At 39.9% G+C, this 27,327-nt stretch overlaps 1 protein-coding gene across 3 annotated transcripts in view; it reads left to right on the top strand.

Moving 5' to 3' along the window:
• Positions 1-1,122: 1,122 nt before the first annotated feature.
• Positions 1,123-27,327, top strand: part of CAPRIN1 (cell cycle associated protein 1) — a 32,999-nt gene continuing 6,794 nt past the window's right edge. Inside the window, exons 1-13 of one of the 3 annotated variants that reach the window (XM_068398090.1) lie at positions 1,124-1,266; positions 1,580-1,770; positions 10,854-10,916; positions 12,760-12,846; positions 15,248-15,486; positions 15,603-15,685; positions 17,649-17,786; positions 19,014-19,066; positions 19,153-19,239; positions 24,121-24,276; positions 25,137-25,245; positions 25,704-25,765; positions 26,939-27,049. In XM_068398090.1, the coding sequence (XP_068254191.1) occupies positions 1,582-1,770; positions 10,854-10,916; positions 12,760-12,846; positions 15,248-15,486; positions 15,603-15,685; positions 17,649-17,786; positions 19,014-19,066; positions 19,153-19,239; positions 24,121-24,276; positions 25,137-25,245; positions 25,704-25,765; positions 26,939-27,049 (1,377 nt within the window). In that variant the 5' untranslated portion in view covers positions 1,124-1,266; positions 1,580-1,581. Of the gene's footprint in view, positions 1,267-1,579; positions 1,771-10,853; positions 10,917-12,759; positions 12,847-15,247; positions 15,487-15,602; positions 15,686-17,648; positions 17,787-19,013; positions 19,067-19,152; positions 19,240-24,120; positions 24,277-25,136; positions 25,246-25,703; positions 25,766-26,938; positions 27,050-27,327 lie in introns of all 3 variants that reach the window. The other 2 variants (XM_068398091.1, XM_068398092.1) reach the window with 2 other exon arrangements.

Raw genomic sequence — 27,327 nt, 5'->3', positions numbered from 1 at the left:
TGGTATTACAACTAGAAATTCCATGTCAAATTGGCAGTTACTGGGAATTACATTTTCACAGCCTTAAATCGCCGAAGTCTTCCATCCATTAATTCCAGAAAGATACATGAATAAATACTAAAACCTTTCCAATGTTATTTAGCTCCCCAGCCCGCTGAAGGGCAGGGGCATTTCATTTTCAAGCTGTACCTCTCTAAGAAAGCATAGTATTCATTTAGAAATTCCCTTTACTTCACAGAAAACCTGATGCTATGCCAGTACGATGTCTTTAAATTAATATTGAAGTACTTTTTTGTTGTCAGGATAGAAGCGAAGGTTCAGCAAGTGTGAGCTAGACATGTTGCAGCTTTGGGTCACAGAAATGTGTGAAACTAAAACCAAATATGTGGTATTCAGGGATTGTACTTGGAGAGATGCAGGTACCTCGAACACAAACCCCAATATGAAAGACAAACGAGGCAACTGCTTCCAGTGACTGAAACACAGTTATTAAGGCCCAATTACACTTGTGGCATGCCACTCTCGGGAACCCTCCCAGAGTTTCAGGGACGTGCCTCAAAGGCACGAATAGGCAAAAAACATGTTTTGGAGTCATGCTTATGCGGGGAACGGCCTCGCTGCCGGGAAGGCGGGAGCGGTGCGACGGGCTCCCCTCAGGGGAGATCCCCCCGCCGCCACCTCAGACCCATCCCCTCAGCGAGGCAGGCCCCGGCAGCGCCACGTTCCTCAAGGGCGGCCACAACCAGCCCAAGGCCGCCGGTTGTTTCACGGGCGGCACAGCCCAGTGCCGCCCGGGGGGGGGGGGTGGGGAGGGCCGGCCCCACACTCCCCACGGTGGGTCCCGGCTCGGTGCGGAGTTGCGGGCCCGGGGGAACGCGTCGCCGGCGGCAGGCGGGGACCTGGGGCGGGCTGCCCCGCCTGGCTATTGTGTCTGCCGCTTAGCCGCCCGCCGCGCGCCTGAAAGACCCGCCGGAGCCGAGCCGAAAGACGGCGCCGCTGCTGGGAAGCGCCTCCTCCGCCTGAGCGGGTGGAGTCAGGCGTTCTCCGCGGGCACTCGCAAGCGGCGAGGACCCCGCGCCGCTCGCTCCCGGGCAGCCTCGCCTTACGCGCTGGCGTGCGCGCCCCCGCTCTCTCCCCTAGTCGCGCGGTGCGGAGGTAGCAGGAGCAGCGCGGGCGGCGGGGCCGGAGTCGGCTGAGGCGGCCATTCCTTGAGCGAGAGCGTAGCGCACTGAGTCCCCCCCCTCCCGCGGGCCACTCACGCAGACGGTGAGGAGGGTGCCGAGGCCCTCCGGACACCGGCGGGGCGGGGAAAGGGTCGCGCTCGGGGAATGACCGTTGGCTGGGCGAGCGCCGCTGGCGGCGCGAGGCTGCCGGGTCACGTGAGCGCCCCGCGCGCGCCCGAGGGAGGCGGGAGGGAGGGTGTGAGCGCGCGCCGGCAGGTGCGGGGGGCGCGCGCGCTCCCTGGGCGTGGGGGAGCGGCCGTGTGCGCGCGCGCCCGCCCTCCCGCGTGTCCCCTCCGGCGGCCCGTTTCCCCGTAACGCGCCCTCGCGCTCTCCCTCTCTCTCTCTCTCTCCCCCAGAGATGCCCTCGGCTACCAACAGCACTATGGCGAGCAGCAGCGGGAAGGCGGGCCCGGGCGGTGAGGCTGCCCCGGCAGCGGCGGCCGCCCCGCAGGCATCGGGCGGCAGCATCACCTCGGTGCAAACCGAGGCCATGAAGCAGATCCTGGGAGTGATCGACAAAAAACTGCGCAACCTGGAGAAGAAAAAGGTGCTCTCCTGTCCCCCTCGGATGGCGGCCGCGGGGTGACTGCCCCCCCCCTCCTCTGCCCCGAGGGTGGGCCCCGGGCCCCTCGGTCGCCCACCCTCCTCACCCCCTACCCTCACCCCAGGGGACCCCCGCGTTCTGGCGAGCCTTGCCCCTGGCGTCGGGCCGTCTGCAGGGACTGCAACTGTCCCATCCTGTTTCCCTTCCTCTTGTGCCGGCGACCGGTCCCCTCGGCCGTGTCCTCCTGCTCCCGGGGCGAGGGAGCCTGCGGCCTGCGCGGGTTGTTCCCGGTGTCGCCCCCAGGGGCCGCCCGCTGGAAGGTTCCAGAAGGGCGAGCGCCTCTCTGCCGGCCTTTCCCCTTCCCCTTTTGGGGGTCCCCGGCCCATCCGCTCGGCCGCCCTCTCTCGCGGCCCTAGGAGCCAGCCGGGCGCGGCCCCCCCCCCATGCGGCAGCGGCGGGGGCAGAGGCCGGAGGGGTCGTGGCTGCTGCCCCCCTTCCAGCCCCGCGGGCCGCGGCCCCGTCCTCGCTCCCGGCGAGACCCCCTCGGCGGCGCGGCTCTCCTCCCCCTCCCTTCCGCCTTTTGTTTCCCTCGGCGGGGCCTTGCCCAGCCCCGCTCTCGGCTGCCCGCAGGGAACGGTCCCCGATTTCCCTGCTTGCCCCCTTCACCCCATCGCGGGAGCTCTCCCCCGCCCCGGAGAGGCGAGCTTAGGGGAGAGGCTGCGGCGGGCCGGGCTCCCCTCCGAGCCGTGCACATGGAAGCAGGAGCTAACATGGCGGCGGCAGCCGCTGCCTCCCCGACGGAACTGCATTGTGCGAGCAGCCTGCACAAAGCCGGGGGCCGCGGCCACCCCACCCAGGGATCTTCATCTCTCGTTTTTCATCGCCTTAAGCTCACCCCTTTGGGAGTCTTAGGTCAGCTGGAAGCGGCCTTTAAAGAACTATTTTTAGAAGTAGCAGCTACTAAATCCGTGGTCCTTGGACGGCTCGAGTTGTGACAGAAGAGAAAAAAGGGTGTCGTGGTTACTCTACCGTTTATGTGGCACCCACTCAGTGCCCGGTGTTGCTAGATTAAATGAGCCTCGGAGGGCTTTCCAACCGACAGAGCATGAGGTGTCCGTCAGAAAAACACTAACACACATGTAGCCTAAAGATGTGCTTCAAAACACTGTTACTTAGCTAAAATTAGAGAATACTAAAAAATAATCTGTGTTGAAGCCCTAAATCTGTTTTTGCTCTTAGAAGTAAATAGGCACAATTACTCTTACATTTTTTTTAATCAGCACTTTAGATCATAGTAGTCTAGACTAGTATTCTGTATTTGTAGAAGGTGGAAATATTAGCAGTAAATTAGTCTGTACAGATGAGCTGCAAATGAAACAAGCCGTGCTTTACCTGTAAATATGCGCGCAGTGTAGTTTCACACTGAAAAAACGGGGGGTTGGATTTTCGTGGTTTTTAAAAACAAAACAAAAACGAGCAAGACAGGAGCTTTTAGATAAGTTTTAGAGTCAGAGGATCTTTTCTTGATCCTTGTCTGAATACTGTTGTGTATAGATAGGACAAGATGTCTGTCTTAAACTTGTCATTAATACATATGAATGTGCACACACACAAGAGCACTGGTCCTCAAATTGAGAAAGAATGCGGATCTTTGTCTCTAGTTGTTTCAATAAAATGGCTTGAAATGATTGTTGTATCTAACATATCAAAAAATATTTTAAAAATATTTTTCTATGATCAAAATGTATATTTTGAAAGCTAAAATTAGCAGGTGAACATTCTTCTGATCTATTCTGTACTTTGAAGTAATAAAGAGGGGAAGCATACTCTTACCGGTGTGCAGGTTAGCTTTCCTTTCTAGGAGCGTTTTTATTTATTTTTTTTAAGTAAATAATTTACACCTAATTTACCCTTGGCTTAGCAATTCCATTCTATTCGAGTGGACTTTGTCGGCTTTCATAGTATCTTAAGTTAGAAGGATGTGTGGGAGGCTATTATTTTGTCAGAAGAGAGTGAAAATTGGTGATGCTGATCTCATGAAGGCCCTAGTTTGGGGATTTTTTTGTGTATCTGCTCTCACAGCTTTTTATAACTATGGTGTCATAACAAGTGAATACAGGGGATGAAGAGCCTTTTGTCTGGAAATGACTTACGTTGAAAAATCTTCCATTAAAATTGCTCAGAGTGTCTCTTTTTGGGGTAGTTCGTGCTAGGCAGTGTGGCCTTAAAGAAGAGGCAAAGGCTAGGTCTTGAAAAAGAAAAGTTCGATGTGCTCTCACACCAATGAATTAAAATTCAATGATTTATGGAAGTCTTAATGGGCTGAACAAGTTCTGAATCTTACTGAAGTATTACAGAATTAGTAATTTGTGGGCTTGAGCCTCTCCCTTGGTGGGGGAATCAACCATTCTTTAGTTAATCAACATTCTTTAATAAAGAGAACATTGTGTGCTTAGGGTCCTGAAAACAAAGCCTATTGTACACATGGGCATCAGTATTTCTATTACTTGATAAATTTGCTTAAGTACACAAATTCATTTATTTTCCTTTATTTTTAATCTTTTGATGAGAAAATATATATATATTTTTTAACCATCCAGAAATTAAAATCGTACCAGATACTGCACAGACAGGAGTGGGTGAAAAGTCCAGTAAATCTCACTGAAAACTTATGCGTAGTTGAGCATTTAATCCTTTCTTTGTCAGCAGCTGATAAGGAAGGCCAGTAGAGATGATTTTGAGCGCTTTGTATTTGAGAACAAATACAAAAATATTCTTGACTTAGACACATACTTTTGAAGGATGAAAAATAATTGCTCTCCAAGACGTACCATCTTAGGTTCTAAATGGTATGTGCAGCTATTTGTTGAGAAGTCACTCTTGATGAAGAAATCAGGAATTTTAAAGTAAATGATTTAGAGTCATGTTTCCTTCTAGACTCTGAGGATAAAATGATGTGACCATCAAAATACAGTAGACAACTTCAAATCATAATATTTATGACTTAGCTCTATACTATTTTGAGTGTTTCTGTATCAACTAGAAATACTAGCTTATTGGTTATGCTTTCATTTTCTCTTCCTAAAAGTGACCTCATTATTTGAAAGAACTAGCATTGCTTGTGTTAAAAGGGACTAGGATAAATTAAACTGCTGTTCATAAATGGATGTGAAAACATGACTTGAAAATGTTTGTGTTCTCTTCACCTCTTCATATCTGGAAATGATAGGAATGCTATCCTGTTTTCTTCCTCTGTTCTTAGATGACTAGATATTTGTGTGTGCATGGGAGGGCGTAATTGGAGGGGAGTTTTCTCTGCAAGACCTTCAGACACGCAACTTGAGTATATGTTGACAAGCTTAGTTAATTTAAAGGTTGCATGAACTGCTCAAGGTTTTCTTTAAGGTGTCTGAGGTTAGAATCCTACTAGCAATCTGGGTTCCCTGGGAGAAAATACTACAGTAAAACCTGTATTTTCTTCTCCCTGCCCCTTCTGCTTTTTGTTTTGGAAAGGAAAACCTTTCCAAGTTAAGCCGATTGAATGTAGATCAAACTCGTGTCTTGATACAATGATGAGTGAAAAAAACAGTTATTTTTGGTTTAAACTTGTGTTATATAGCCTGGGCTATGTAAAAACAGTTTTTAAAACCACATGTTCTGTCAGAGGGACAAAATCTCTCAGTTGCAAACACATGGTTTAAGGTATGGGTGGGTGATCACAAAGATTATTCTTGGGCAGCTGTAAATATGAAGTAAGCATGTTAGCTTGAACTATTTGGCATGACTTGAGCTTGTTGTATACAGTTAAAAAGATGGCACATTTTAGCTGTAGCTGGTAACTTAAGATGCTGTTGCTTTATCAGCCTGTCTCTGAGTTTCTGAACAAGTGTAATCCTGACTGGGCTGAAAAATTAATACTTAAAAATGCTTCTGTCATTATTACACAAGAATTTTCACTGGAACAGTAGATGGATATTTCAAGTGAATCTGACTTGGTTGAATAAAATGTTGGATTTCTCGTAGGAAACAGTTACGAACCTATAGTAAAAGCTGAGATCAGTTTTCTATTCTTGTAGGTGCAGCTAGTGATAGCAGGGAAGCGCCACGCTTCAAGTTGCCTGTCAGCAGCAGCACTCTCAAGTGCTTTTGCACCATTATTCGGGCCTCTTGGATGTTCCAAGGCTTGTGAGCGTATCTCCAGAAGCTCTCCTTGTGAAGCTTGGTTTCAGATTTATCTGTGGAGATTGAAAGTGATTTTGAAACCAAGAAATTGTAAAATTGGTTTGAAACTGTGTATGAAAGCCCAAATCTTTTTTTTGAAACCTCTTGATAGCAGTTTTGGATAACCAAGCTTTGTCTCTTAAAAAACAAGCAGGTTTGTCTGTGAAATTGTGTGGTGTTCGGTACTTTCTGGTTTCTGCTTGCTCTGTTTTGTTTTTAACTGTTTTATGTAGCATAGGGATTATTTCTCATAGCAAGTTCTGTTAACTAGATACATGATGACTCCTACAAGCTGCGAAAGATCTAGTTATTTAAGTTATTCAGATGCTGCTTTGATGTTTTGTTGATGCTTTTCCTTTTCTTTCAGAAGAAAACCATACACAGAATGTGTTGGGAGAACCCAGTTTGTTCTAGAATTTACTTGCTGGTGTAAAAGTAACTCATTTTGAACGTAAATGATGTGTAGAACAACAATCTAGGTCTCTTTCAGTCTAGTCAGCTTGCCTGTAGATTCATAGTGGTTCTATAGGAAATACTATATGGTGATTTGGAAAGAGGACATATATATGCAGCCACCAAAACCTTTAGGGAGTTTCACTCATCTGTGGCTTAAATTAGTTCAGGTTACTGAAGAAGCAATTTTTTTCTCTGTAGTCAACTTCCTTGAGTTTAAAAGGTTTGCGTTTCGAAGATTGCCCATACCCAATCAGTTCTGTGTTCCTTTGGGAAGGAGTGGGCCCTGCTCCCAGCCATTCTTGTACCTCTATATGTGTTTGGTTGGATCAGGCTCCTGACCCAGCTGTCAGTCTGGCCATCATATGTCTGCCCTCGTTGGTGTGTGGGAAGGGTCAAGAATGTGTGGTGAGCAGGAGAATACTCCTTTTGCAGGTGATGAGACTGCAGTCTTAGAATTGGTATGTCTTTGTCACTCACTTAAAAGCTAATACAGCGTGGAGATATTTTTTTCTAAACTGTCAAACTTACCAGACTTTTTGTGGAAAAAACCCCACAATATTTAGAACTGCTATTTCAAAAATAAATTTGGTTTAAACAGAAGACCTCTAAGTTTTGTGTTCTGGAGTATTGATGTTAATGCTTCATTACATCTTGGTTGTAACTCAGGACTGAAACAGCTTCTTGGGACTTCATTAGGTGTGTCTATATGATAGGAATTGCACCCAGACTGTGAGTGTGAGAACTGTGGCGTTTTTTGAGAGGTTTTGAACTTCCATGTTTTGTTAAACTGATACAGTTAAAGTGTTTTACCTTTTTTGTTTTTTTTTTTTTTTTCTGCCTATTCTGATTTCTTTTAGTCATTTCTGGTCAGTCTTTGCTGAGAAGTTAAACTGATGAAAGGGTGTGGAGATGATGGTGGAGGGCAAATAAATTACAATGCACAAATGTAAAACAGGTTAATAAACTTCTGTTGCATAGCTTGACTTTTCTTTTGCTTCAGTGGGAAATGTATAAGGCAGCTATTTTAAATTTTAGATTGTCTTAATTGCTTAATGCTGTTAAAAATACATGCAGTTTTTGAGGTATCTCGGAAAACAAACTTGTAATAGTCCCCTCCATCTTTTCTTTGCTTGTAGTGGAGCGTGCATTACAAAATGTTTATGTCAGCTGGCTGAGGAGGTTACCTTCTCCTCTTCCACCTTGCAGCTTGTCATATACATTTGTGCAGCTGTAATTGGTATAAACCATACCATGAAATTATTTGGTTAAATATAGTGCCTCCCTTCTGCTCCTGGCCCCCTTTTTTAAGGGTTATTTTTAATCAGATCATTCCAGTGATCCAGTTTATAGCATAGCACTGTAAATGACTGTAACAGCACAGCTGAGTGGTCAGGCGTTTTTAAAACCACTATTGTTTTTGAAGCTAATGTCGTGTAACTGCATTTTTTTTCACTTTGGGATGACATTTTTGAGGCAATTCAGAGAAGGTAATGAGAATTTGTGTGTGAGAGGTACGTATCTGTTACCATAATAAACTACTCAATTTTGGATTCCTATTAAAATAAAGTCTAGGGCATACTTAAGCAATGAACACCACCACCTACTCCCTGTGCCCCCCTGGTAGCCTATATGTAGTGCTTTTCTCCTAGGGAACTCCAAAATACTTCAGGTATCTCCGTGGAAAAAGGGCTGGAGCTCAGTGGTTTGCTGTCTGCAGGACTGGGGGCTGCTGACTCATGAGCTGTTTTACAGACAATTTGTGTGCTCACTTTGCCACTTGAATTTTTTTTTTTTTCTGCTGGTTTAGCTTTTATGCTCCAAGATGTATATCCATGGTGAGGGAAGATGGAGTTGTCTAAGGGGAGGTAAAATTAAGAAAATCTTTACTTCTTGCGGACACTGCAGTAGGTTGCTAAGCAGGAATTTTACTGCAGTTATTTTACAGCCCTAATGCTGCTCTTAGATTGCTGTTAGTTGACAGTACAGATAAAAAAGAAAGCATTTTGCTTCCTTAATACTTTTGTGTAATGCATTTGGTTCTTCAGTGTCTTTGGGATGATAGAAAAATGCTTACTTGGCATTTGAAATCTTTGTGATAACATGTAACTAAATACACATTTGCTTGTCCTCTGCATTGCAGCTGAAAGGGCTTTCCTTCTTTTGCTCTTACCTTTCTGATACAGATGTTTTTAAAGAAGAAAAAATAACAAGAAGTAACTTTTCTTCTATTCCTAACAGTTAGAAATAGACTTTGGTTTTTAGTTGATAAATTGCTGAATAAAAATGAACAAAGTATTTGCATTAGACCTAGGAATATTTGACCATTTAAGAAAAAATTATGCACTGTTTGAATATGTTATTGCAATATGCTTAATCTGAAGATACCAACCATGCTGAAGTAAGGCTGCATACAGAAACAATTCTAGTTTTTTAGGGTATTTTTGTCTCTTCCCTCCCTTATGCCCCTAGCCACCAAAATGGATTCTGTGAGTGTTTTGCAGCATAATTTTGCAATATATGTTTTCTTAAACAAAGTTGATCTAAGTAGTCTTCTCCTAGAATTTGATGTTCTGTCCTGTTTGTTTTACTGTTGTTATTTTATGGGTTTGTGTTGGAAACTGCATCACAGAAATTATTGGGGGTTTTTAATGCATTTTTGTAGGCACTGTTTAAACTGGCTCATATTAGCAGCCTATTTACTGTGCAGCCTCACAAACAATTGCATCAGTGTGACCAAGGGAATTGTGATGTGCAGCATGGGAGTAAGTGGCTTGAGCAAGCAGGAACTTTTTAAAATTTCTTTGCAAAGCCAGTTCGTTGTAGGATTTAAGCTACCTTCGGCAGCAGAAGTGTCTGTTAACCTGGCCAGCTTTGCACTGGGGCATTGCGATGTTTGAGCTCTGTACCCTCCCTTCTTGACTTCACAGCTCAGTTACCGTCTCTTAAATCATGAAAACTACTTTTGTGATTATCCAACCACGTCATCATCTATTGTAAAATTAGTATGTAGAAGAGTAAAATGAGCTTATATCCTGTTGTGGTACATTTCCAATATGCCAGATGCTCTTTAGTGGTATTTTTTGATACGTCACCAACAGTGGCTGCTGCATTTGACAACTATTACTCTGCTAGTATCTGTCCCCAGCATGAAATTCCCAGTAATATATTTTTGGAGCTGAGGAGGTTCTCCTTTGACTTTGCCTAGGCCGTTACTGTCTCTGATATACTGAAAGATGAAGTAGGTAAGGGTTAAATGTAACCTTAGGATTTCCAAAGAAATAAACTGTTGGTGCTAGGTGACATCAAAAGGACCAAGTGGTTATGTGTTTCAGTAAGTGATGTTGGGCATCAAATACTTTGTGAGAGGAGCTTTCTTGTTAAACTGTTTCACAGACTTTCCAAAAAGTCTGAGATTGAGCATAGAAGTTGAATTAGCTAGAAAAATAACAGTAAAATAGTTAAACTGAAATGTCCTGAAACAAAAATGGTAAAAAAACAGACCAACAACAACAAAAAACCTGTCACTCTGTGGCATGTATAAACTCTGAAACAGTGGTTGCATCAGGGTTTTAATTGTTAAGACCAAGGCAAATTCATAAAAAAAAAAATACAAGCATATGTGATAATACAGAAATGGTGAAAACTTAGAGCTTAATAGTTGTTATTCTTCCAGACTTTGTTTCCTTTCTAAGAACCTTTCTACTTAACCTGTAGGTTCTTTGTCACTTTGGGCATGCTAAGTTTTACCTGCTTTTGGCTAATGGCAGTGTTTTGCATGGTTTTGTTTGAGCAGATTAGAGAACTGATCCTGCTGATAATTAACCTAGTGATTCCTTTTTCAGTTTCTCCCCATGAAAAAGAAATCTTAATACTCTTGAACAAAAATATTTCAGAGCTATTAATATGAATTGTGTTGGTGGGCATTCTTGCACAAAGGATTAGAAACTGTTTTAAATTCTTTAAAACTATCTTAACTGATGCAAGTACAAAGAATTACAGTTTTGAATCTTATTAGCGTTGACAGTGGTTTTTTGCAGTCATGTTTTTGGTATTGTAGTGATACAGTGGTAATAAGCTCTGACTCAACTGTGTTGAGCTCTGTTGTTTGGACTGAAGGAAAAGTGCATTGAGAGTGCTCTCCCCATTAGCAGCAATGTGTATTTCCTCAGGAATTAAGATCAATCATGAAGATGTATGGTGCTAGCCAAACAGCATTAAAATGTTTCTTCTTTTTAACCCAGAAGACAATTTTTCTCGGCTACTATTTCTACATAACAGTGTATGCTTGTGTAATGTGTTATACACTAGGTTTACTGTAATATTACACTGTATAATTTTGTTAGCACGAGTATAAAAAAAGCAGTAACCTGATTTTGGCTCCTCATAATAGCATTTTTCTTTCTTTTCAGAGCAAACTTGATGATTACCAGGAACGAATGAACAAGGGAGAACGTCTGAATCAAGATCAACTGGTAAAAAGAAAAAAAAAATACTAACCAGATCTCTGTTAAATTGTTTAATGATGCTGGGGAAGGAAGGGGTGAACCTTCCCTTTCCCCTTGTTAAAAGCTAGATTTTTCTGAGCTCTGACTTGGCCTCAGTTTTTTATTGCCTAGAACACCTCAATTTTTCTGTTAATCAGAAACGGAAAGAATAGGTAGAGGAATGGGTTTTAATGCTTTATGATTGTTGAGGTTAGGTTGTAAATAAGCTGTGGTGAAAATTGGCATATATTATAAGCTGGACTGTTGAAAGAGCTAAATGATACCTTTGAGGTTCTCTGGACATCGTCCTTTTCTTTGCAGAAAATGTGTCCAGGGAGAACTTCAGGAGCTTAGTCACTTGGTGGTGGCTTGTAAATATTGTGCAGTCTAGTTAGAGACCAGTGCAGCAGATGTGACGCTTTAGATAAGCTGGACTTACTGAATGTGTGCTGCTTCTCCCCTTGTTGAGGCTGTTTCTTAAAGTAGGTTATTGTAGAGCTTCACTCAACAGCAGTTTTCAAGTTGTAATAAATATAAAGCAAGTATCAAATTAAATTCAGTTGTATGATGCAAACATCCATATTGATACTTAAAGAGATTACCAGATGCTCAGTAATCAACAATATTTTGTTGGTGACATTTAACGTTGAAAAAGGAAAAAAATGTACCCTGCAACTATTGCAGCTGTTCACAATTAAAAGAATTAGCTGCTTCCCTTGGTGCATGGGATCTTTTCATCTGTCTAGGCTTTGCTTTGATTATTCTGTTCCAACTGAAAACTGAAATATCACTCATCTGTATATTTTTATTTTTTAATGACATATTGTGAAAATAAACCATGAGAAGTTTTCTGCTTGATGAGCAGGGAAGGTAACTGAAATTTCATATTGAAGAAGGGAGCTCATGAATTTAAGTTTTATGAAGACCACAGCCTGACTACCACACTTCATAAAGATAAAATCTTTTTTGGTTTGAGAAATACTGAAAGTATTTGTTATTTTCACTTATGTATTCTGCTTCTACAAATCAGCTAAGAATGATGGATTTTGTAAATCACCTAAAGTATATGTGAAATATGCGTAAGTTTCTTAGTTAGCTGTATTACAAATGGAAATCCTTAAGAAAAAAAAAGTAAATACAGTTCATGTTCCTTGCTTTTCAAAGAAAGTAGGACCTTACCTTTGCTTTGGCTCACTTGTTCTTACCAAGAACATACATAGCCATTATTGGCTTTGTCACAGCAGGAGTGTAAATGTCTCAGCTGGTTTTTTTTTTCCCTGAGTTGACTCTCTAATTTCTCAGTACTGCAAAGTGGGTAAGAGTTTGGATTGCTTTGGTGCAAATCAGAATATTAGATTTAGGAAAATAGCAACTAATACAGATTTCTGCAAGAGGGAGCATTATGCTGTGTATAGTGTTTTGATTTTGGCTCTGACTCGAGATGACAGTGCATTAATCTCAAACCTTTATCTCTTGAGCAGTTTTCAGTTGCTACATTACTCATCTCCCCCATTCCCCCAGCCTGCCAGTTTGTTTTTGTCAGAAACTGGCTAAAGCCAATCATTAACTAGTATGTCATGCGTGTGAGCGTTATAGGTGCATATGCTTTAGCATATTTATCTAAGAAACTAGAGGCCCTAAAGACATACACAAGTCTCTTCAATATTTTGGCCAGTGAAAATCAAAATTTGACTTAACATTGTTGCAGGCAGTCCCATTCAGGGATGTTGTGTCTCACTTAGGAACTAAAAATGTGCAATTTTTTTTTGTTAGAACTATGTATTTTGTTCTATTTGTGATGGTTTACTTGTGTTTTCTTTTTTTTTTTTAGGATGCGGTGTCAAAATACCAGGAAGTGACAAATAATCTGGAATTTGCTAAAGAACTGCAGAGGAGTTTTATGGCTCTGAGCCAAGACGTAAGTAAAGAGCAAGCAGTGCAGTGTGGGCTATCAGCTACAAAACCAGTTAGGCCTTAAACTCGATCTTTTACTAGTAGTCGCCTCTATTTACGGAGGTGAAATGCACATGATTTCTTGTATGGTTGCCTGTTTTCTTTTGCTCCGTGTGCTAGTTTGTGTCAGGTTTTCTGAAGACGATTCCTAAAAGATTTTTCTGATGGACTACATAAATGTATGGGAACAAAAATAATGTAATTTGCTGACAAAATATAACTGTTGAAAACAGTATGATTGCAAAAGAGGCCTGTCCTGCAACATTATAGGCAGCTGCTTACTGCCAATAATAACTGTTTCTTGAAAATAAAACAGATTTCACAGGCCTGCTTCTCTCTTTGGCAAGTGGCTGAGGGTTTTAATTTCTTTATATTACCATAGTATATGAAGGCTCAGCAACTGAAAGCATTGCAGTTCCTTTTTCAAGATTCTTGCTGTCTTGTTAATTGCAAATACAGTCTGAAACTACAGTATGGGACAAAATTAATATTATTTTCATAAAGGATAAGTTAACTGAATACTAGTAAAACAGGTAATCTTTTGGGTTGGTGTTTTATCAAGGTTGTAAAATAAGTGTAATGAGGAATAAGTTCTGAAACTGTAATAGACAATTCCAGTTATGTGAACAGCTTTACTTCATTTCTTGTGCCAAGAGCTGCAAACAAGAAGATGCACTTTAGACCTCTGCAGTATCATTGCAAGGAAGAATTAATTCTGGGGCAAGCTGAAAGCATAACCCATTCTGCAGGACTGGAAGATTCTAAATGCAGTAACAGAGTTAATGAGTTACAGAAAGAGCAGCAACAATGGTAGAATTCATTGTGTAGTCGATGTTAGTGCAGCAGACTGGTCTAACAAGTGTATTTAGTTTGTGAACAGACTATGTGATAATTTGGAGGGCATCAGCATCCTCACATTATAAGCTGCGTTCTACATTTGATGTGGTTGTAAATTTATAGGCCTCTAAGCCAAGCCGTTTCTTTGCTTTTCTTGCATCAGAGTTCCATGTATGTTTATGGAGTGTTAGTAATGAAGAACTTTCTTCTTCTGACAAGTTTGTCCTGAAATACTTTCCTGGTCAATTGACTGCTAAAAGAAGCGAGTGAATCCAGGAGAAATAAATTGGTGCTCTGCTTTCAAACTTGGCTGCATTGTTTCCTGATGGGAGTTAGTTCTCATACAGTTAATCGTAAGAAAAGTGTTTGATGCTTCAGAGGGAGAAAGTTACGGTCAGGGGTTACGTTTTTTTGTAAAAGAAGGTTAAGGCTTTGTATAGTTACAAAGTGAGCAAGCTGAAATTTGGATGCTAGGTGGTTGGATTAGGAACAAGAATGAAAGAAATGTCCTGTAGGTTCAGACTAGTGATGCATTTAGACCACTATTATGACAGCAGTTGTAGAAGGTACTGTGTAGAGTACAAGGCTGACGATGATCCGTCATCCATTCCCTTCCAGCATCTGTGATCCTCAAACTGAGAATGTTAGTTCCCTTTAGTGTCTGTGGGCCTCATGTCCAAGAATTTGTTTGAATCCTTTTTGAACTTGCAAATACTGTCTGTCTCCCCAGCCTTTCATGGCTAAACATTCCATGAGTTCCCTCCCATGGTGTGTAAGAAACGAGTACTTCTGTTTATCTGTTTTAAGCTAATCTCCTAGTAGTTTCAATGAATGCCTCCTACCATCATGGGATGTGGTGAATAACTATCTTTTCATGTTATCTGCTGGCCTTCGTGGCCTTTATGAAAAATCTGGATCACCCTTACTCCTCCAAATTGAAGAACCCAAGACTTAGGCTCTGCTCATAAATTGCTCTGTCTCCTTAATCAGTTGAGTTACCCTTCTCTGTACCTGTTATAATTACTGTAAGTCCTTCTTGAGTTACAGAAGCCAGAAATTCTAAATAGCCACTTAATTTTGTACATTGTTGCCACCTTCATCTAGATCAAAATCGCTTTATGTTTACAGAAGAATTCATAAAGGAAGCAGATAATAGCAAGCTTGGGCTTATTTGAAATGAACACATTTGTGTCTGAAGCTTTGGACGTGGTAACTGCAGTTACTTGATAGAACTACTTGTAAGTCATGCAGAGAAATACAGACTTCAGTTAAAACTGTTATCAAGATCCAATATGATCCAAAGTTTGTGGCATTGATTTTAAAGTTTGTCTTAATTTGTCTTTTGACTGCTTGAAAGATATTCTTCATGTTTCATGGGTTATTCTGCTGTAATATTAGATTAATAAGTGGCAGTTCAACACCAACATCCATCTCCACTTATCAGTAAGACATTTCAAATTATTTTTTCCCCCGAGTTCATTACAGAATCCAAGTTTAAGCAATTTAATATTTCTTTTCATTTTAAACAGATCCAGAAAACAATAAAAAAGACAGCTCGCAGAGAGCAACTGATGCGAGAAGAAGCTGAGCAGAAGCGTTTAAAGACTGTACTAGAGCTACAGTTTATTTTGGACAAGTTGGATGATGATGAAGTGCGCAATGACTTGAAACAGGGATCAAATGGAGTGCCAGTACTGACAGAGGAGGAACTGACAATGCTGGATGAGTTTTACAAGCTAGTTTACCCTGAACGAGACATGAACTTGAGGTAGGCTTACAGTAAAGTACTTTTATTTATAATTGTCAGTCAGTTAACGATGTGTTTGTACTGTGGTGATTTAAAGACTTGGTAAGAAGTGAACTCTTCTTAATTATTTTTTTAAGATTGAATGAGCAGTATGAGCAAGCATCTGTTCACCTGTGGGACTTACTGGAAGGGAAAGAAAAACCAGTTTGTGGAACAACCTGTAAGTATAGTTTCTGTATTAAGAGATAGTGCACTGAATTTATGCTTGAACTAAAATACAGTGTCTGATATAAGAGAATTTTGGCAGTTAATTACCTTTCCGAGTTTATTTAGAGTAGGTACTTTTTTTTCAGACCTTAGCTGGACTGTAACAGAATAACTTACTGTGTGGTGTATTTTTTTTTTAACTGATGCAGCATTACTCGGTATTTAAGCTTAGTCCCTTCCTGCTATTTCAGCAGTATTCTGCTGCTGGTAGTGCTTAGTAGCAGTTCTTTGTTTTCTGGAAACGTGTGTGTGAACAAGGAGCTTTGTCAATAATACAACCTAACAGATAAAGTGGTGTGGCCTTATTTAGTGTAATGTTCCGCTCCCCCTTGTTTCCTGCAAAAAGCATTCTGGTTTTGCCCTGTTCTGATTGATGAACTCTGCAAATCAGGGTGTGATCCTTAGGACGGACTGCTTTCTTGCAGAAATGTAAATTTTCACAAATACGTAGCTTCTAACATTAGACCTTAAGAAAATCGCTCTGTTAGGCAGTTGTCTGTTTCTTGTGTCATGGGGTATTTTTGAAGTCTCTTAATTGGAAATTAATAGGAAAGTTTTAGGGAAGAGTATCCTTTTTTGTGGGTAAAATGGCTAACAGCTTTCCCACTTTTTAAAAAAATTTCAATTATCCTTATTATATTAGAGTAATATTGAGCTATGGAAAGAGTTTTTTGTGTTCTATTCATAGAAGGTGGAATGATAGTATTGCAATTGTTATCTAGGCTGCTTTATTGAGGAATGATACACAGGAAATTGTAAGATATTGTGACCTTAATGGGAAAAAGATTTTCCTTGTTTGTGGCAGAATAGGAAACTTCACGTTGTTTCTATTGTTGAAATGGAATTTTGTGAGGAGGTACCCAGTTAGTATTTTTTTAATTAATATTTGTTCTGCAAGAACTCAAGTCTGAAATTGTTGTGAAGTTAGATCCTTGTGAGAGTCCAAAGATATGTACCACATATTTTTTTTGAAGAGGTGGAGGAAGGAGAAGGTATGGGGGTAGTTTTCAGGAGAGAGCTGATGTACACTCAGCTAAGTAGTCATTCTCTTACCGGATGAAGTCAGGCTGGATATTGCATCTGGATCTCAGGATGAGCTTTTAGTGATGTCATTGGCAGCCATTGCTGCTTTGCTTTGTCTTATAATAGGGATGAATGCTAATGTATTTCTGGGCTCTTCTCTGTGTATGTATTGATTCATACAGTGATCATCACTTGCCAGACGTGCACTGCAAATCTTCCATTTTGAGTTTGTTTTGTTTTTTGTTGGCCCAGACAGTCAGTAATGCTGCCTTGCCAGTGTGGCTGATTTGTTTTGCATTGAGATGCCACAGCATTCATCTGAGACACTTGAGTGCAAGCCGGTGCTTGTTTCGCTTACAAAGGCTGTTCTGAGCCACTTCACCTCAGGGGAAGAACCTTCATGAAGGTGGTACCTGTGGAAATTTGTACTGACAGTTGTTTTGTAAGAAATTGACTTACAGTAAGGTTTTTTAATTAGGAAATTACAAATAAAATCAGTGACAGTTGAAACTTCAGTGAGTTCCTGAAGCCTTCCAGATGGAAAACTAAGCAACCAGAGATTTTTGAAATAGCAGGAATAAAAGTATGGTAATGAAATTCATAAGCTTTACCTCACTTTTGAAATGTTTCACAAATCTTCTGAAGAGTATTATATACTTTTAGGATTCTCCTTGCTCCTCACATTTTTCTGAGCAGATGTTGATTTTTTATTGATTTATTTAATATGACCTAGTAAGACAGAAGTAATTCTGTAACAGTAGTGTCTGTGGACTAGCTTGGGGCAGCAACATCTTCCCAACAAAAGGGTAATAAAATTTATGTGGGGTCTTTGAGAAGGAAGATATTATTAGGATTGAGTTACTGTTAACCTTTAACTTCTTCCATTTTCCCAGATAAAGCACTAAAGGAGATTGTTGAACGTATTCTTCAGACTAGTTACTTCGATAGCACCCATAACCATCAGAACGGATTATGTGAGGAAGAAGAGGCAGCACCCGCTCCTGCAGTAGAAGACACTGCAGCAGAAGCTGGTAAGAATATGAAGATCCCTTGTGACTAGCATATTTCTGTTGTACTGTCTCATCTCTTCGGATTCATCAGAATTACTAAATTGCAAATGCAATTTCAAGTGCAATAAGCACCTGTTTCTGAAGTCTTCAGGTGTACTAGTGTTTTGAATAGAAATGCCATTTCTTGATAATCAGGTATATATCTAGCCAGGCAACGTATATAGGTGCAGTCAACTATTCATTCAGCCCTGCTCTGACCCATGGGGAAAGAAAAGCAGAGCTGTGTTCCACAAGAGTTCTGTAAGGCTGACTCTTGCCAGCTACTTCTTTGGAGGGACCGTAATCCTTTGTAACCACATTGTAAATGTCTTGTGTCATGTGCAAGGAAAGGCTTACTTTTCTAACTGTGGAGTGTCAGCTGAACGAAGGAACAAAGTCACTTAGTAGTGCTTGGTTTTGAACACATCTTTCAGCATTTGTCCAATATGTCACTTGCTGAAATAAGAACCCAAGCTAACAAAGAAATTACTTGCAGGTTTATGCAAATGAAAATTATTGCCAAACATCTCTTTACTTTTTTGTTTTCCTGTAGAACTTCTCATTATGATTTATAAACAAAATTTTGTTTGTAGTATTAAAATGATAAAATATTAAAGTTCTGGTTGCCTGAGGCTTTTCCATTTTTCAGTGGTTCCACCAGTTTAGTCCTTTGTTATAAGGGAAGAGTTTTTGAAGCAAAGATTATGCTTACATACTTAAGAAACTTGAGAACATGGTACCAAACTTGAACAAAAGATTCATGACCATTTTTCCCTTTTGAATACGTTGTGGAGAAAATTGAAATTTGGGGTAACTAAACATAACCCTTCATAGCAAGAATTTAATGTGATTTATTAAAATTATATTTCAAAACACTGAAAATCCTTATTGCTTAATTCTCTGTTGTTTTTATTGTCTTCATTCTGAGGCACAAGCTGCTTCTTTATCTACCTTGTAATATTAGGTTTGTTTCTGAACCCAGCAAAAACTGTACAAGTCAGAAATATTGAGGCTCTAATTTCTGATCTAATCAAAATACCACCCCCTTGATGCCTGAGAAGGCAACTCCTTCCTTAATGTATAGCAAGCTTCTAAGATTTTATTGCGGGAGATTTTTTCATCTAACTTTGTATCTTCTAGGTCTGTAACATGGTTTTTGGTTTGTTTGTTTGTTTGTTTTTTCACATAAATGGTTGATTTTTCTTACAGAACCTGATCCAGCGGAAGAATTTACTGAACCAACTGAAGTTGAATCAACTGAGGTATTATTCACTGGAAAGATTGTCATTTTGTATAGCTTTAATGCCACTTACTTTTACTTTCATACCCTTTCTTATTTTTATTTTAGTATGTAAACAGACAATTCATGGCAGAGACTCAGTTCAGCAGTAGTGAGAAGGAACAGGTAGATGAGTGGACAGTTGAAACGGTTGAGGTAAGATCTTGTGTACTGCAGGTAAAATTGCAATCCCTGTTTCTGCTGACTCAGAATTCATGATAGGTTTTAGTATTGCACCCCTTCTCCCCCAATATATGTAAAAATACATATATTTAAGTAGGTTTGGACTTACTGCTCATTCTTCAATTACGTATTTAGCTCAGAAGTATCTAAAATAAAAACTACGCAGTCTGGCTAAGTTTGCAGAGGAGTTGCTTTTGCTCAATAGTGGCTTGCTTGGGAAAACAGTACTTAAAAAGTATTAGACTTAAAAAGACTTCAAAGATTGTTGAAGATTTTTTTTTTTTTTTGTTAGGAGTACTTTGCTGCAAATGTAGAACTTAAGTTTATCTACACAGCTGCTGACAGCATGGCTTAGTTGTGTGTTTCATTGAGCAGTTCCATGGAGAGGGAACGGAAAATTAGTGTCTCGGCTAATATCTACTGCAGATTGCATAAGCACATAATTTGATGTTAAAATATGCCTGCCTGTACGTCTCTGCTTTCGGGAGCTGTAGTTCTCCAAGTGTGTAACTTGTTACTGCTTTGCAGATGAGTGATTGTTCACTTGTGATGTTTGTGGTACGTTGCTGTTGGGATCTATTCCCACTTTAGTAATTTAGACTCCAGACTTAAACTACATGTACAAATCCGTCATTTTATTATGGTCAGTTTTTTAGATTCTCTTCCTTGGTGTCTTCAGGCTCTTTAAAGTGTAGGAATGGAGTAAGTGTTCATTGTTCAGGTGGTGAAAAAGAGAGGAGCCATTTTGGTCTGATTATCTAATCTGCCCAATTTTACATTCAGTCTGGCTGAAATTCATATGTTATGCTGCAGAAGGCCACAAAGAGATTTAATAATACTTAGGATGGGTGTGAGGCACCTATAACTAACTAGGCAACTTTGCCATGTGTCCGAATGCTTAAATCACATTTAATAGCAATGATATTTTAGGGTTAAGTAAGGGAATGGAATACTATGACAAGATACTACCAAAATCAGTCTCTTAAAAAAACAAAGCCCTCCAAAACCACACATTAAAGTCATGCTTGATGGGATATTCTTACAAGACACAGTATTTTAAAGTTAATGCTCGATTGTCTTCAGTGTGCCTTGAAATATACCTGAATTACATCTGTGTTCATAGCAAGTGTCCAGAGTAGCTTAGAAGTTCAATTCTCTGTAGTTCTTAATATAAGCAGTATGGATGAAGACATGAGAGTATAGGAAATGTCCTTATGATTGCAGCCTGTTGTGCTTCCCTCTGCTCTAAACTGTAAGGCTGTGTGTTGCACAGTTGAAAACTCAGATGCTTCCTCATGGGAATAATAATAATACGCAGTAATTGTACTAGTGTGGTAAAATAATTCAGGTTGTAATTTTGTATCAGAATGATTTCAGAAACTCCTAATTTTCCACGTCTTTACAAGTCAGCTAAATCTGGATTGTATCAGCTTGGTTTTCGTAGAACAATACAAAGAATATATACTTCAGTTCTCCTTTCTGTCCCAGTTTCTTGGACTACGTACATATGAGCAATTTAGAAAAAAATTTAGAGTTGAAGACGGCTTCTTCATAATTAAGAACCTTCTTTTCTCAGATTTAACACGAAAAGGGGAAATTGAGAGTATCTGTCTTTGAAATGGCTCTTGCTGGCACCAGAATCCCATTCCTTACGGGAACGCAACTGAATTGTTCTTAGGGAAGATGATGATACACGTTGTATAGAGCCTTTGTGCTCTTCAGCTCAAGGCAGCTGTGGCGTTAGTATAGTAGAGCTATAGTGAATAATAGCTGCTAATTTTGGAAGCTGATAGTATTCTGAAAGAGAACATATGTGCAGAAGATTTCTGTTATTGTTTATGAAGAGGAAGGCTGTCACAAACTCAGCTCTTTTTCAGTAACCCTCAAGTAGGTGTGATACACTGAAGATTTCTGTGCTATGGTATCTTTATAGTTTGAGAAGTGACAGTGTCTCACAGTGACATTTCTGTATGGGCCTTCCCTAAGTCTTAAACTAAAGAATTTGGTTGTGAATTCTCCAAGTGTGTTTGCATTTGGATTATATGATGTTTTAATTTTGGTGAAGATGTCCTTTGCTGGTAATAGTGGGGGATTTGTTTGGGGTTTTTTTTTTTGTTGTTGTTTTGGGGGGTTGTTGTAGTTCTTGTGCGTTTTTTGTTTTGTTAGTTTGATTTTATTTTTTTAACTGCTTCCTTTGTAATAAGTACCTGAATCTGAATCTGCTTGTATACAGAGTTCTCTGTGTGTTAGATTATGGAACTTTGGTTAGATTATGGAACTTTGGTTGGATGGGTATGTGCGTATTTTTTGTAGAACTGGAAACTGTTCTGTGACTGCCAGAATACAAGTTCATTCTCATTGGTTTGTGGCCTCATTAAACATCTGTTCTTACCTCTCCTCCTTTCCTCCTCCTTTGCCCCCTCACCTTCTATACCACCCTGTCATTCTCCTCTGATTGTGTCTGGGCAGCAGCTCTGCCTACTGAGAAGGTCAAGGGGCAGGGTGTCAGAAGGTGAGTGTGCAATTTGATGAGTCAAATATTCTGCAGAGAGGTTCAGCTATCCTAAAAGAAAAGTTTCACCATGCTGCTGTGCCCTCAAGATGAGTGGAGGTGTATGGTGGGGTAATAATTTGCTTCTTGAATAATTATCCTTGTATTTGAGTAGTCTCTGTACCATTTTCATGCAGCAGACTGTTAGCTGTTAACTTTAAAACTACAGCCTGTCCACTGGCAACTTAATATGCAAAACTTGAATTTTTTTTTTTTTTTTTAGTAGTTTTCATCCTACTATATTTATAATAGGTCAAAGTACCTGGTAGTGATAATAAGGCTAAAGGAATAGGCCATAAACAGTTCCTTTTGACATTAAAAAAAGAGGTTCGAAAAAGACAACGTAAAATACTAAGCACCATCTGAAGCTAGTACTGTATTATTTGTGAAAAAGGAAAACATTTATTAAAACTTTGTCCCTGTTCTGTGTTCTTGATTATTCCACCAGCTTGGTTTTTTTCTTGAAGATACTGAATTGTTATGAATGACTTGGACTTCATAAGTTGAGCGACAGTACTCAAATAATTGAGAGCATTTTTGATAATAATTATGGAGATGAGTAGCTGCTGGTTTTACCTCTCAAGTTTCACCTAGTCATCTGTCTTGCTTTTTTTCTTTTCTTTCATTTTAAAACTGTAATGTGCAAGAAGTCTATATATAACATTTTCAAAAAAATTTTTTTCCACTCACAGGGCTTAATTCTTAATCTGGAAACAGTCCATAATTTGGAGTTTGGGGACTGTGTAATAGAGCAGAGCAGTTGTGCTTGTTTTCTGGTGTGGACAGCCTTAGGGTATACTTCCATGGGAATTGTCAAATTGCTTCTCTTTGGATGGCTAATAGTGGCAGTTTGGATCTGAAGGGAATCTTGAAGAGGAATTTAGGTTGTGGTGGTTGTTTTGTTTAGAGATTTTTGTCTATTTTCTGTTACAGATGGCTAGGGATTTGGTCAAGGAAAGAGTCATTGGAGTTTGTAAGGCAATTGCGTGTGCAGAATGTCACGTACAAACAATATTTGTGTGTCTGAGCCAAGGAGCAGGCATACTGGAAGACGCTGTAGGTTTATTTGAGAAGTTTAAAAAAAATTTACAGGCTTTGAGGGTAGATAGAGAGAGTCAAGTTTAAAGTTCAGACCTGTGGTTATAGAATTTGTCTAAAATAGGGCTATTTTTGTCACTTGTGATGACTGCTGTACAAAAATCTGTCTTCCACAGTTCTAATAAGAAACCAGATATTTTACATTAATATTTTGAACTTTCAGGTGCATGTTGCTAATTTATATCCAACCATAAGTTTGTTCACCTGGAAGATTATTAATAATTAAAAGCTCATGGGAATAGAGAAGCGATAGAAAAGTTATTGACAATGATCTCTTTTTAAAGGACAGTTGTTGACATAAATGCAAATTGAAAATGACACTTCTGTATTATGGGAGTTGCCTAAAGAGCAAAACTGGTTGGGAATGTGAAAGTGCTGCTTTGTGCAGCTCAACTGTCCTTGTAACTATCTTTTTTCAAGCTGTTTGATGATGAAAGCTCTTGGATGCTCATGTTCAGCCTTCCTGGTTGCTCTGCTGTCTTTGATAAGGTGGTATTTGAAAGCATGTTGCTCTTAGCTGTACCTTTGTTTACTTGCACCATATAGGAATATGTCTAGTAAATCTGAGCTTCCGTGCCCACTCTTGAGTTGTGCTTCTGCTTCTGGGCTTCTGGTGTACCCCCATGGTGCTGTCTTGCAATCTTTCTGTCACGCAGTGCTGCCTGCTGTTCTCAGAGACCATAAATCAGCTAGCTAGGATAACACTTGAGAACTTGGGTCTAGACGTGCCTATGAAAGTTTAAAATTTTGAAGTCTTAAGAAAGACCAAAAAATTCTGACTCCATTTACATCTATCAAAAAACCAGGAGAATTGTTCTCCATGTGTGCATATTTCTGAAACTTACTCTTCCCTGACTTCCTTTAAATTTCCAAACATTGGTAAATTGCTGTCTCAAATCCTGCTCTAAGAAAATCCCCATAACATTGAACAAATTTTTTGTTAGCGCTGTTCTTAATGAGGAATAGAGCAGATGGAAAGCAAATAGAGCTCAGTCTCTTGCTTATCCTGTGAAATGCTCAGATCAGTAGCTGGCCACCAGTATTGGCATGACTGTAGGAGGATGTAGTATTTTTCTTCAAGAACACTATAGTAATTATGTCCATAATGAATTAGGCAATAGCCATAAATTTCAAGAACTACTGAATCACTTCTGTGCAGTGCTGTCTTAAGCTGAAATTTCAGTCAGTTGCTTGTTTCTTGTTAGGTTGTAAATTCACTGCAGCAACAGACACAAGCTACATCTCCTCCAGTTCCTGAACCTCACACGCTCACTACCGTGGCCCAAGCAGATCCTCTTGTTAGAAGACAGCGAGTACAGGACCTTATGGCGCAGATGCAGGGCCCATATAACTTCATGCAGGTATGATGAACCCACTGTGGTACTGTGAAGCTAGAACCAAAGAAATAAAACAGCACTTTTTGGCTGCTAGTCATGATTTAAAGAGTCTGCTGTAGTTTATTTGAAATATACAATGGTCTTGCAAACTGTATAGTGCTGTATGGCAGAATCTCATCCAAAGCCCACAAACCCATATTGCTGTCAAAGTACAATTAGAATGTTGTTTAGCTTTTCAGTCCTTGTTTGTATTAAATCTACAGAGAAGGCAGAACATTGTGCATTACTGGGTGCCATAGTGTATTCTGCCTGAGACCAGCTGTAAAATATCCCTTCTATAAGCTAGTTCTAAATTTTGTGTTATGAAAAACCTCTACAACACATGAAGAGAATACTTCTTGGGTTGCTTCGTGAAGGTTGTCTTTTAACCTCTAGAGTTATAACAACTAGAAATGTGTTGGGAGATAACAGAATACACCAGAAAAAGCCTCTGCTTGCCCTCCACAAAGAAAAAGTAGACAGTAACAAATGAAGCATGCACTTCATATGTTCATTTTTTTTTGTTTCTTCCTACAAAGTGCTTATTTAGGATAAATAATAAAGAAGAGTTTGCTGCCTATTCTGTCTGGCTATTAAAATCTCCCTCCAGTTATCTTTTTGTCAGATAAGCTGTAATATGTATACATGGACTAAATTTTTATTGTGATAAATACATTTTAGAATTTTTATGTCTTAATTGATGTAAAATGTGTGGTAAAACCAGCAATTGTGTAACTGTGGACTAAGCTTCCTTTATTGTAACATGGTCACTTCTGAACGTTAATATTTTTAAAATACAGTAAATTTGATTTTATTTTACTATTATTATTTTTATTTTTTTCCAGGACTCTATGCTGGAGTTTGAGAACCAAACACTTGATCCTGCCATTGTATCTGCACAGCCCATGAATCCAGCACAGAATTTGGACATGCCACAAATGGTTTGCCCTCCAGGTTTGTAATGGTAAATCCTAAACGTAAATATCGGGGAAGTCTGCAATTTGTCTACTTTGAAATGCTTCAGTTACTGCTACGTAGGAAAGGGGTCACTACATCACTGTTAAAGTGTGTTTTCCTCAGAAGTGATTGTGCTTTTGAAGCATACTATTTGTAGACTTCCGATCCTCACTTGATTCTAGGTTTTCCCTTGGAAGTGTGGAACATTTTAAACTTTGTTAAATGGGCAAAAGATAGTTTTGCTTAGCCTGTTGGAAATTGCTGGATTATTTTGGACAACTGGAAAAAATGTACTTTGCATGGAAATGGTAATTGGTATTTTGAGTGTAGCTTTGCCATGCTAAAGGCATAATCATGTTTTAATGATGAACTCTCAAATAACTTAATTAGATGGTAGTGCTATTCTGTGAAAGGTTTGATTGGACTATGTAATAAGTGAAATTATTTTACTTCAGTTCATGCTGAGTCAAGACTTGCCCAGCCTAATCAAGTTCCTGTGCAACCAGAAGCTACGCAGGTAAAATGTTTAGTAAACTGTATTTTGGATTTTAAATTGATTTTAGTCTTGATTTATGTTATAATAGGATTTAATTCCTAACTATATGAGAAACTCAAAGAAAAAAGCTGAAGTTCTGATTTTGGGAAATTAGCTACCTCCTTTATCTCTTCAGCATTGTTGCTTATGAGCATTACGATACACAGTTTTTATGCTGTGAACACATTGCCTATTTTCTGTGATGGAGCCTTATCAGGCATTATCCTGTTCAGAAAACTATCAGGTTCAAGGTTGAAGTACGCGTTTATTGAGGAAACTGCATTTAGAATTAGAGGTGTCTTAGACTGAAGGGCACAAGCACAGAAGCAGTTGCAGTTTGCAGTGCTCGTTCTAATGGTCCAGTGCAGACTTCTCAGCAGTTACCCGTTCTTTCAATCTGTGGAGATCACCTCAGTCTTCAAATTCCATGTGTGGATGTGATTTTCATTTCACAAATTGAGTTCTATGTGCCTATGTGTTAGGTTGCCATCACTTAAAATCTGTATCCCATGTGACAGTGGTGAATTTTAAGTCTTCCAAGCAGTAGCTAAACTTGCTTCTTTCCTTTTGGATGTTCAACAAGGTGATGTGAACACACCCATCAGTCATTCTCAGTTGCCTCTTAAAGTCCCAAATAGCCTTTAAATGCAAAGTCCTCTGCTTTGTTGACTAGAGTTTTCACTGGACTCTGTGTAGGGAGGGGAGCAGAGGCTGTAAAACGAGCAAATGCAGTCCATTGGAAATCAGCACTTCCCTATTTCTGTATGAGCTTGGATTTCTCTCATTTAAACTGCTGTATATTTCTATCTCTCTCTCTTTTCCCCCAGCTTTATTGTAATAGTAGTTGGGGTTGCATAAGGAAATGAGAGGAATGTTCTTCAGTAAAAGCAAATACATATCCAGCTGATTCAGAAATACCCACAGAATAAAATCTGTCAGGGGGTGGGTGATGTGGCATCTTAGAAAATATATCAAGATGAGGTGGTTAAACCTCTACTTGTTAAAAAGTACTTAATTTGTAATGGTTGTAAAGATTTGCTGGCATACATACTTCTGCTGGAGGGTACTACTCATTCCAGAGATCTCTGATACATTTTATAAAACTGTGTGTGAGCATCAGCTGACTTTTGGGGGCTTCGGGGTTTATTTTGTCAGGTTCCTTTGGTTTCTTCTACAAGTGAGGGTTATACAGCCTCCCAACCCATGTATCAGCCTTCTCACACAACAGAGCAACGGCCACAGAAAGAATCAATTGACCAGATTCAGGCAAGTCAGATTTCACAGGGGTGGGAAGAACTATGCTTGCAGGTGCGATCAAATGTTGGTCTATGTTTCTTTGTAAGTGAAGTTTTCTAATTTTTAGTTACCTATAGATATGGCCGCTTCAGTTGTGTTTAATTTCAAAATTTTGAGCCTGTCTGTGACCAGTAAGTCCTTCATAGTAAGACTTTTAATTTATTAGATTGTCTGTTCAGTTATTAGTAACATGCCAACATCAGCATATGAGCATCAGTGTTGTTGGCTTAGGAGATGTGATTTATTTT

Source organism: Nyctibius grandis, chromosome 4 (genome assembly GCF_013368605.1).
Source record: "Nyctibius grandis isolate bNycGra1 chromosome 4, bNycGra1.pri, whole genome shotgun sequence".
Classification (NCBI taxonomy): domain Eukaryota; kingdom Metazoa; phylum Chordata; class Aves; order Nyctibiiformes; family Nyctibiidae; genus Nyctibius; species Nyctibius grandis.
This window is presented reverse-complemented; position numbering and strand designations above follow the sequence as displayed.